At 34.8% G+C, this 12,202-nt stretch overlaps 1 protein-coding gene across 4 annotated transcripts in view; it reads right to left on the reverse strand.

The window, feature by feature from the left end:
• CDH18 (cadherin 18) overlaps nt 1-12,202 on the reverse strand; it is a 653,626-nt gene that overhangs the window by 18,165 nt on the left and 623,259 nt on the right. For all 4 annotated transcript variants that reach the window (XM_087930730.1, XM_087930731.1, XM_087930729.1 and 1 more), the window contains 2 exons: nt 8,475-8,596; nt 5,943-6,060 (listed from right to left, as the gene is read on the reverse strand). In XM_087930730.1, coding sequence (XP_087786856.1) covers nt 5,943-6,060; nt 8,475-8,596 — 240 coding nt within the window. The remainder of the gene's footprint in view (nt 1-5,942; nt 6,061-8,474; nt 8,597-12,202) is intronic.

The raw sequence follows: 12,202 nt of genomic DNA on the forward strand, positions 1-12,202 counted from the left end.
TGATTTTTTTTGCCAATATGTAAGACAGAGCATTTATTTGTTGAGATTTGAAGTTGCCATTTGTTTGACCATTCTGATATATAGTCAAGATCTTTTTGAAGGGTGCAGTATTGTCTGTGGTATTGAACAGCTTTACATCATCAGCGAAAAGAACGCAGTTGCTCTTAATATGATCACAGAGGTTATTTATGTAGAGTATGAAGAGAGTTGGTCCTAGAACACTGCCTTGGGGGACACCACTATTGACAGGTACAGAATTTGATAGGACGCTCCCAATTTTGACCATTTGTTGTCTCTTTGACAGGAATGCTTCTATCCAGTTATGCAGTTGTCCAGAGATACCATAGGATTTTATTTTTAGTAGTAGTTTGTCGTGTACCACTGAATCAAAGGCTTTACAGAAGTCTATGTAGATTGCATCTATTGTTTTGCCCTGATCAAGTTGTGTAGTCCATATGTTTTTGCAGTGTAAGAGTTGCAGATTACAGGATAGTTTTTTTCTGAAACCAAATTGTTTAATGGAGAGTAGGTTGTTTGTCTCTAAGTGGAGGATGATGGATTGGTTAATAATTGATTCCATGACTTTACAGGTGACGCAGCATAAGGAGATTGGTCTGTAATTTTCAACTAGGCTGGGGTCTCCCTTTTTGAAGATGGGGATGACCGTGGCTTGTGACCATAGGTTAGGCAAGGAGCTGGTCCTGAAAGATTTTTCAAAGATTATGCTTAGAGGTTTGGCTATGGCAGTGGATAGCTTTTTTAAGAAGTAGACACATATTCCATCCGGTCCAATAGATAGAGATGGTTTTAGATTGCGAAGTGCTTTTTCAACATTGTCTTCTGTAAAATCGATATGTATTAGATCATTGTAGTTATCTGTGGTTCGGCTAGGAAATACTGGGCATGATCCATTGCTGTTTACAAATACTGAGCCAAAAAATGTGTTAAAGATGTTGGCTTTAATGGTGTCGTCGTTGCAGTCTTTACCATTGGGTCCTATCAGGGGTGGGATGGACCTTGAATCTTTTAGTTTGTTGTTTACAAAATTGTAAAAAGCACTGGTGGAATTGGTGCTTAGAAGGTTTTCCTCTTGTTTAATGTGATAATTGGTGCATTCAGTCTTTATCTGGTGGCATAAATTTTTGTATCGGCTTTTGAAATTGGCAACGTGACCAGATTTGTTTTTCCACCAGAGTGATCTCTTTTTGGATTGAAGTTTCCTTATTGTTATGGGCAATCTGTTTTTTTGTTTTGTTTTGGGAGTTGTTGTTGATACATATAGTTTGATGACTCTTTTGACTTCAAGTAAAAATAAGTTGTAATGGTCTTCAACAGTATTGCATCCAGTGAATAGAGACTGCCAATCAAGGGATGAGAGATTGTTGTCTATAAGGTCATAGTTGCCTTTTTTGAAGTTATAATTGAGGATTACATCATTGTGGTGGTTTTTGTGTGGACGTATGTTGAGACAAAAGTCAATCATATTGTGGTCACTGCTGGAAAAGGGTTCTTTAGTTTGTATTCCATAAATTAAATTCAAACTATTGCAGAAGATGAGATCGAGGCAGTTGTTTAGTCTAGTGTTGTTGGTTACTAGTTGTTCCAGTCCCAGATTTGTAACAGCATTGTAGAAGGTTGCGTGTATGGTTTCAGTTGTACATTCATTTAGGGTCCAGTCAATATGAGGCAGATTGAAATCACCAAGAAAGATAAAAGGGTATGGGCAGGATGCTGCCCATGTTAGTAGTGTATTTAGCTTGTTTACATGTTCAATGTCATAATCAGGTGCTCTGTAACATAGTAAGAATCGAATTGTGATATTTAAGGATAGTTCACAGATAATGGTCTCAGGAAGAGCAAGCTCCTGGGTAACTTGGATATTTTTTAGATGTAAGGACTTTTTATAGAAGATAGCAACACCACCTCCTCTACGAATTTCACGATCTGATCGGTAAACATGATAGTCTCTTACTGTGGTAATGGAGTCAGGGAGAGATGCGTTGAGCCATGTTTCACAGACAAATATAATGTCGAATTTAGCCATATTTAGTAGGAGGAAAAATTCAGGTATTTTATTTACAAGGGTTCTTGCATTGAGTAGCTTGCATTTAAGGCCAGCAGTAGTTGGAGTTGAGGTAGTTAGGGGCATGCGTGCCTAGTCTTGGGTGATGGTGGATTGGTTGAGGTAGGGTTGTGGTTGAAGGTTAAAGCTGAGTTGCGGGATGTGTGACTTACTTTTGATACAGTCAGCATGGTAGTCAATGTACAGGTCCTTCTCTCCATTGTCTAGATGTTTTTTGAGTTCAGTGCAGAGTACACGGGACCGGGCACGTTGCTGTATGGTTAGGTCAGGGCGACAACGGAGGTTCTTATGGTTGGTGTTGGTTTTGGCGAGTGAATTTATAGTGTAAATGAATTTGTGTTTGCTTGATTCATTTTTGCAAATGACCCTGCAGAAGCATGGGGTCACAGAGCCATCTCTGTTTTTGAGCTCTCGGCCAATGCGGGAAATGTCAAGTATTTCATCAGGGGAGATGGTTGATGCTTGATAATCACTGATGATGTTTCGGACAGTTGTGATGTCATCATTATCATTGATGCCCTCTAGATCAAATAAGATGGCGTTTGGATGTTTCCGTTCATTCTCAACAGCTTCTTTGATGAGGATTGGGATATCAATATTTGTCTGGGTTATGTTTTTTTGTGGATTGGATTGTGGATTGGGTTGTGGTTGTTGGGTAGAGATGTGGTTTGTAGCTATTGGATGTTCAGGTTTTTGCGTTGTGTCTTTTTTTTTAGAGGTTGGATAATCTTTCTTTTAAGGCATCCAGGGATGCTACTATGGTGTCAAGGGATGTTAATCATGTTTCAATGGTATCAACTCTTTCCAACAGATCCAGTTTGGGTCTGCATGATTTGCAGAGATATGGAAACTCATTGGATGATTCTAGGTATTGAATCATTTGCTTGGGTAATCCCAAGCAGTCATGATGAGCGTATTTGTTACACAGAGAACATTTGATGGAGTTTTCATTATCCTTTAGAGTTTTGTAGCATTTAAGGCATGTGCAGGAGTCTTGTGGTTCATTGTTGGGGATTAATTTCTCTTTAGGTTGTGGTTTGGCATTGGATTTTTTTCTTGGCATGGTAGGTTTGTTAAGATAGTACGTTGATTGAATTAATTAATGGAACAATTTGGGGTAATCAATATAGCCAATATCACACCAATCAATCAATTGCAGTAATCTCTCTAGTCAGATAATTTCCTAAGCAACAATCAACCTAATCAATTAATTACACTAACTACTAATCAATTAATTACACTAATCATTATTCACACTGTTCAATTAAATTCACTAAATCATTGATTTTACTAATCAATTAAATTACATGAATCTTGATCTTTTAAACTAGTCAGTAATCACACTATTTGCACTAAACACTCTAATCACACCAATCAATTAATACAATAAATCAATTAAACCATTAATAAAATATTTTATAGAAATTGATTATCTAATCATTGATGTAGGTGATGAGGTAGAAAAGTTGTAAGCTTTGAGGTAATGAATTAATGGGTGTTTGATTAAAGTAATGAGGTAGTATTGAGAGTCTTTAAGGAAAGGGTTGTTTAAAATTTTATTTTACTAATATTAGATATAAGAGTTTTGAAAACCCTAAAAAATGTTAAACTATCAAGAAAGTGTCTTTGTATTTGTTTTTAGTCCAAGCTGCTCTGTAAGGACAAAAGTGACATTTAAAAAAATATAATGAATAGTTTCTACTTTTTAAAAAACTTACGTAATTCTATAAACTCTTCCATGTGATATTAGTATTTTGTCATTGCTCTGTATTTTTAAATCTTTTTTCCTTTCTAAATAAATAAAGAAACAAATAGGGAGATGTTCTGAAATTAGAGGTAGAGTTGGGCCATATCAACGGGAAAAAATGAGGAAAAAGAAACATGTCTTATTTTAGACTTTCCTCACTTCTGCTCCCATTGGAACCAGGTCTAAAAGTAGGTCACATTATTCTACATGTTAAAAAAAAATTGAGGACTACAAATCCTTTTTTTTCTGCAATGCACATGAAATGCCTCCAAAATTGCTCTCTGTTTTTAAAAACTGATGCTAAAAGATCATGGGCTTTGAGGTTTCCACAGGAGCTGGAAGGCATCTTCTAAGATCCAATTGTCCCCTTTGAGAGTGGACATTTCTCTCTGCCCTAAAGAGGTGGAAATCTGATATATTTGGTACTTCCTGAGAGGCCGCTTCAAGGCCAAGAAGATTGCATTACTGAAAAACAAAGAGGCCAGCATTAAATAGCAGTGGGCAACAGCAGTGAATTCCTAATAAAGTAAAAGAAGTTAACTCCCAGAATTTTTTCCACTTCTCTCTATCCATATGCTTTTCAATTGTTTTCTCCAGTACATTTCTCTAAAGGGGAAACGTTTTAAATTTCCCATTTTACATTTCAGCTTCTCAACATGTCAGAAACATTTTTAAGGCTAATTGGCTCTTGCCCCAAAGAATCTAAAACTATGACAAAAACATGGATTCAAAGAAACAAAGCAAGCACACAAACAATATAACTGTAAATCTCATGTACACTCTGCATTTAATTGCAAATATCCCGTTTGGCTACCCACCATGAATGCAGTAACATTCTTGTTTCAAAAGTTAAAGTCTTATCATTGCATTAGATTCTTTATGTTCAGATTCTTAATGTTTGGATGTGGAATGTTCACATCCAAAAGTGGAAATGGTTTGCATTATTTTTTCCAGGACGATGTTGGTTTCTTTGGTTGTTTTGATTTCTCAGTCTAATCTAAGCCCTGAAATTTCTGGGTTGTCACCTCTCCATCTAATAATAAGATCCAAGCTTAGTTAACTTTTACAGAACAACCAAGGGTGATCAGATATTACTTCTGGACTGGGCTAAAGCCAGCTGCTAGAGACTGCAATTATGTAATTTCCTAGCAGTATTAATCTGGCTTCTTCTAGGATATTTTTAAACTTCCAATTTTTTAAAAAAATTACAATTCAGCCACATTCCTGGAAGCTTCCAGGTGGTTCTCCATTCAATTCTTAACAAAGACTGCTGTTGCTTAGTTTCTAAGTTCAGCCAAGGTTGTTAGGTGCTACTTGGTGTATTGATTTGTATAAGGTCATGTTATTTTCCTAGAAGCATGAAAATTTTATAGAAGCTTATGCAACAAGAAAAGATATGTTATTGAACAAATCAGAAACATCATGCATTTAAAATAGACAAATTTAAGAGCCAAATATGACATATCCCATTTATGTAATTCTTACACTGCCTTCAATTTAAGAACTGTCTTTCTAAAGCTTGCAGGGAAAGGATTTAGTTTCTATTATGATATTCTATTAAAGTACATTCACCAACAATTAGTCATTTAGTTTCTTAGATTAGTATAAAACAAGGCTTTATCCTTATCATAGCCATTTTACTGAATGGATTTTTCAGCTGAAAATGAACTCTGCTAATATTTTACAATTTTATGTACTTTTACTACTGGTATAACATAAGAAGCTATATTTTCCCCTTTTTCATAATTCTGATCTTTCACAGAGACAATAAAACCACTAAGATCTGCCATTACGATGGACGTCTTTAACTAAAATTGAAGCTTCATAGTTCCAGGAAAGCACTGTAAAATATTTTAAACTGTATACAGCCTGAATGAGAAATACAACAATATATAGTTAAGAGTAGAAAAATGGCAGGGTTATTTTTCCCCAGATGATTACTGGATATAGTTTGCTTGCTAATAAAAAAAAAATATGACTCTGTCACCCTTTGTTATAAAACACTGTTATCCTGACTGACTGATTTTTGCACATTGGCAAAAGTGATTCTGTTCAATGAGACACTGAAGCCAAACATAGAGACCTGTCTAGTCAGTTATGTTTTTGATTTACCTTCATTGTCCTTTAATGTAAAGTTGGGATTCAAAGAAAAATTGTCATCCAGAGCAAAATGGAAACTTCGCCCTTCTGTAATGTCATCTCTGTCAGTGGCACTGATCGTCTGAATAACCTGGAAAGAACATAGGATAGAGGGTCTAAGTAACTTTGAATTTAATTTAATTTTAACAGAATTCAGTAAGATCATGTAAGCTCAGCTTGTTGACATAGTATTAATCTGAGCTAGTGCCAAGTATATAATTTTATACTTGGCTGGTGTCATTTATTAGTCTGTTAGGTTTATTTGGAAAGGACAGCATTTAAGCAATATCATGAAATGAACTAAACACAACATCAGCACTCAGATTTATTCATTTATTTTCTGAACATTGAAGACCCATGGTGGCACAGTGGTTATAATGCAGTATTGCAGGCTAACTCTGCCCACAGCCAGGAGTTCAATCCTGATCAGTTCAAGGTTGACTCAGCCTTCTGAGGTCAGTAGTATGAAGATCCAGATAGTTGTGAACAAAATGTTGATACTGTAAACTGTACAGAGAGTGCTGTAAAGCACTGTGGACCAATATGTAGGTCTAAGTGCTATTGCTATTTACATTAATAGCTGAACAGAAAAATATTTATTTATGACTATTTATTGAAAACCTCCAGTGAAGGGAAACATACCACTTTGTAAGGCAGCTTGATGGCTGTATAATTGATAGAATTTGAAACTGCTCCTAATAGGTTGTATAAATCTTATTAATACTTTTTTGACTTGCTTGAAATTGCAATGTCATTTCAATCTTCTCTTAAAATGTGGACTAACCATTATCACTATTCACTCTTTTTAAATAAAGTGTGTCCCATGAAATTAAGATTTGGTTCATGAATGATTGGGGCATTTATTCCAAATGCATTTGTGTTTTCAAGTTAGGTTTGAATTCTGGTAAATGCCCTCAGTAAGTAACTGTAACTGTAAGAGGGATCTTGGAATCCTAATGGATGATCACTTAAACATGAGCCATCAGTATGCAACATCAGCCAAAAAAAGTTAATACAATCCTTGGTTTTATAAACAGAGGCATAGAATCAAAATGATGTGAAGTATTAGTACCGCTTTATAAATCCTTAGTAAGACCACATCTGGAATAATGCATCCAGTTTTGGTCACCACATTACAAAAAAGTTGTTAAGGAAAAAGTTCATAGAAGAGCAACTAAGATGATTAAGGGCCTGGAGACAAAGTTGTATGAAGAACAGTTGCAGAAACTGGATATGACCAGTGTATAGAAAAGAAGGGCTAGAATTGATATGATAGTAGGATTTTAGTATTTGAGGGGCTGCAACAAAGAAGAAGTCATCAACTTATTTTCCGAAGTACCAGAAGGCAGATAAAGAAACAATGGATAGTAACTAAGGAGAGAAGCTACCTGGAATTGAGAATTAATTTCCTAACAGTGAGGACAATTAACCAATGGAACAGTTTGCCTTCAGAAGTTGTAGGTGGTTCATCACTGGAGGGTTTTAAGAAAAGACTGGAAAGCCACCTGTCTGAAATGGCATAGGGTCACATGATTGAGCAGGGGGGTAGACTAGAAGACCTCCAAGATTCCTTCCAGCTGTATTCTCATTGATTGATTGATTGATTGGTTGAATCATAGAAAGTTCTCAGAGTAGAAAACTCTATTTTCCAGTATAATCAGAAAAGAAAAACCTACTGGAACAATGAAACCAATGTGATATACTCTGAAGAGATGAAGATTCACATTCCAGAGAAGAGTCATAAATGAGGTCTTTTCACCCACAATGTCAGTCTCTGGATGCTGTTGCTAATTCAGTGCAACAGCAGTTGACATGATTTCCACCCACTTACTTACGCATTGCCAGCCAAAATGATTAAATCAGAAAAACAGTAACACTGGGGATTATGTTATTTCCCCAATTATAACTTAGGTCTGAAGTGCAGCATGAGCAAAAATCTGACAGCTCCTATATGCAGTTCATTTTATCCCATATAAAGTGAAGACAAATTGTGGGTAAGACATTGTTCCAGCTGGGAAAGAAAACCCTAGGTCTCTGTTTGTGCTTGAGTTTGGCAGGGTGGGGATGAGGAACCTCTTTCTATGTCCCTGCATCAGAAGATTACTTTAATATAAATATCCATTCGTTTAAGTAAATGCATTATCATTCACTATGAATATTGTCAAGCCTTTTAAGCTGTCACAAGAAAACTCACATTTCCCCTTCCCCCACTTGATACATTTGCAGAATAGGCATAAAATTGGAAACTTAGGGAAACAAACAATGAAGATGCAGTAAATCTCTTTTATATTATATTCTAGCCAAGTACTTTGTTCAATGTTGTAACATTATTAAGATTTTAATATGCCAGAATATTAATATAAATGCATAAATGAATTAAGTCTTCTGTCTCGGGTTTTGTACAACTGATCAGCTGTTTAAGAAGCAGTTTATACTGCTATCCCTGACTTTTCGTTCATTGATCTTTTTTTAGACTTTACCTTAAGTGTGTAATTAGCAACTGACCTGGCTGGGCTTTGCATTCTCACAGACAATGACATCATAGTCCCCGGCAAGCTCCGGAGGGTTGTCATTAACATCAAGAATTTTAATTTCAACAGGAACATGGTTCAAGAGTCCAGGGCTGTCTGTAAAAAAAGAAAAAGAAAACCCACATATTTTAAATACATATACATGTGCAAATAAAGTGAATTAGCAAATTTAGAATCCACTCAGACTGCCCAAACTTGTCTTTCCTGGGTGCTGTCCATGGTCCTGAAAAAAGCTGGGATAGTAATTCACAACTTCTTAGAAATCTAGGTACAAGGATTCAATACAATAGCAATCTGATTCAGGTACAGCTTGCTAAGTTTTCAAAAATGGAGCCCCATGTCATTAAACAACAAGTTTGTAAAATGTAGGATGTGACTTGCTATAGAAAAAAAGAAATTTTTCAGAATCTATTGCATATTCTTATGTTATCAAGAAAGCAGTAATCAGCTAATTTCAGTAGAGGTTACAATTTAATATATAATAAATAATTAGGAGGTCTGATCTGTTAAAGTCTTGGAAAAGTCAATTAAAATAGGAACAAATTAAGGATCTTCTTCACATGATATGATTTTTCTGATGCTTTTATTTTGGGAACATTATTTTAAATTCAATAACACACAGAAAAATTAAAACACCCTGATATTAATTTTGAAGCTCTATCTATTCCCATCTCTATATGAAAACATTCAACCATCCCAATCTTTTGGTTGCTCCTTCCCTATTAAATTTCTGTTGTCATTGAAACTTTTGTAAAACCAACAGACATATGTTCATCCGTCATTACCTTACTAGCCATCATGGATTACAGTCACAATCCATTTCATAGATTTCATTATTTTAGGTGTCTTATGTGCCTGCCATATAAAAAATAGGCAAATAATAAATATATGAAGATCTGAATCATATTTCTCCACAGCACATACATAATTTGCTTACTTTTTGAACTAGATCAATGTCATTTTAACAGAACTTTATTGAATTTCAAAAAAAAATACAAAGTACAAGAAAAAATAAAAGGAAACAAGGAAAAGAGTAGGGGGAAAATAAAAATTGGGTGGTGCAGACAAAAAGTGAAAAAGCTATAGAAAAAATAATAATAGCCAACTTTCTTTGGTTTTGACATAAAGATAAAATACAATGATCTTTTGAATTGAAATAAACCATAGCATACAGTACTCTTATAATAATAAACAGTACTAGACATCAAATCCCAAGGCTAAAATTTAGTTTCTTTCAGTTTCAAGCAAAAAGTCCAAAGTGGTTTCCCAGTAGAACTGAACCTAGAGAAAGTCTATTATTTAATCAGAGTAGTCAGTTTTGCCATCTCCAATTACATTAACTTCACTAACTATTCTTCTGTTGTGGGTATTTGTGATTGTGGTACTGACATTAGTACCAATAAATCTCAAGAAAAAACCACTTTAGTGTTGTTGAGTTGCAATTAAATTGCTCTCTGTTCCATTGCGATTGAATTTGATGAGGTTCTAAATTCCTTTTCAAGTCACCTTGTATTACACCTTGTATTTCCTTAGAAGTAAATACCACCGTATTGGAAATATTTCCAAGGAAGCATGAATAACAATGGATGTACAATGCAATGTCCTTTGTTCATAAACATCGACATTAAAAAAATATTATACAATTTTTAAGATTGGAACTCTTGTAGACTTAATTTTCAAATCCTATTTTCCCTTCTGAGACACAAAAGACAAAAATATTGCATTAAGGAACAGTTTTAGTGTTTTTTTCCTTCAGCCATATATAGCATATTTGAATATAATTAATATTTAAAAACTTTAAAATAAAATTTTAGCAGAAAGTCCATAATGCTGATATTCTTCATCATAATCAAATCAATATGCTGAAATAAATTCTATCCATATTTTACAACTCTATGCTTTTCACTGAAGAGATCCTTCTTACTTTGCTACCTTTGAGAAATATAAACAACCAACTAATTAGGAAAAAAACTTAGCAGGATCAAGTTGTATTATCACCTTATGGGATGTTTGAATGCTCTTTGGCTGCCACGATAAATTATAAATGCAAAATGAATCAAGAGAGAAACAGGAGCAATATGAAAATAAGTTGCCCTTTAAATAATTCACCAAACAAAAACAAACCTCCAATAAATTAGCCATCAGGATGAACAAAACAGTTTCATTAGCAGTGTCGTTGCATAGGCAATCGTCCAGTATTTTCTGCCAAATACAAGGCAGGTTAGGGGATTAACATGCTGTAACAATTATGTGTGCAAATGAATGTTACATTATGCATTGGAGTTACAATCCTGTAATAAAGTTTGAACAATGAAAGGTTGAACTCATTTACTTTAATTATCTGGTACCAGACATATCAGCCTGATAATTTACTATGATAGTGATACTAGAAGACTAGAAGCCAAACAAAATTGGTCAGTTTGCCCATAGGTTTAAGTTTTTCTCACTTTAAACATTAATAAATGTCACAGAAAATGGACATCTTGTTTTTTTTAACCTATTTTTTGATCGAAAACAAAAATATTTCTTCTGAAAAAATGCTGGTAATCGGGAAATTGATATACTGTAATTCAGAACTTTCTACATTTTCTTTTTGATATCATTTTAGTTATCATTTTAGATTCAGAACATATATGTTTTATTTCTCTACTTTAGCACTCTCTGGGAATCCCATCTTAATTTTTGCATATTGTTGAACCAAAAGAGGTTTTTTTTTTTGGGGGATGAGAGAATGAAATATTGAAAATTGTGACTAATTGATATGGAGATGAATTTGAGTTTTATTAAAGCCTTTGCTATTGCCTGTCCAAACCCTAATATGCTATCAGAACAACATAAAATACTGAAATCACTAGAAAAAGGACCCAGAAAAATATATCAAGAGAGCCTAAGCCTCCAGCTCTGTTATATAGACACCTAGCTCGATACCCGTGCTTCGCTATGAAATTATGTGGTTGGGCTTAGGTTTGGGGGAGGAAAATAAGGGGGGGGGAATTCTGCCTCTGCCTACCAGCATCCATCAGTATTTATCTGGCTAGCATTCTGTCAGTGTGTGAGAGAGTTGCGGGCTATTTGGAAACTGAAAGAGTACTTGCTGTGTGAGCAAGAAGGAGACAGCAAGGAGCCTGGGTGTGGCTTAGCTCAACTTTTCTGTAATAAAGCTGCTTGGTGCTGTGAAACTGAAACTGAAACTCTTCTCCTGTGCTTGTGTTTTGCATTTGGAACAGATTTATTTTCAGATGGGGAGGGGGAGTAGAACTCCTTAGCATCAGAGCATATTAATAGTAACATAGGAAATACTAATGCTCTGGTGGTCATTTCAAAAAAATTCTTTCTTAGTGAACACCTAGAAGCCTAGAGGAACATACGTGCCAAATTTCAAGTTTGTAGACTTTATGGTTCTGTACATTTTGTGATGATGCGTGAGTGGTATTTTGCTGATAGATAGATAGATAGATAGATAGATAGATAGATAGATAGATAGATAGATAGATAGATTGATTTACTGACATAAATACTGAGAACTTTCCAGCATTTTGGAATAAGGAGATGCTTTATCAAATCAGTGGCCTCCCACTCAATTACTTTATCAAAAACTGTTTTTCGTGATTATTGTACAATGCAGTAGATACTCAAAAATGGTGTTTAAGCATTTCATGTTGGATAAGTTAAAGATCTGAAGGAAATTTTAATGCATACAGT

The sequence above is a fragment of the Pseudonaja textilis genome, chromosome 3, assembly GCF_049901715.1.
Source record: "Pseudonaja textilis isolate UNSWEBS1 chromosome 3, rPseTex1.2, whole genome shotgun sequence".
Classification (NCBI taxonomy): domain Eukaryota; kingdom Metazoa; phylum Chordata; class Lepidosauria; order Squamata; family Elapidae; genus Pseudonaja; species Pseudonaja textilis.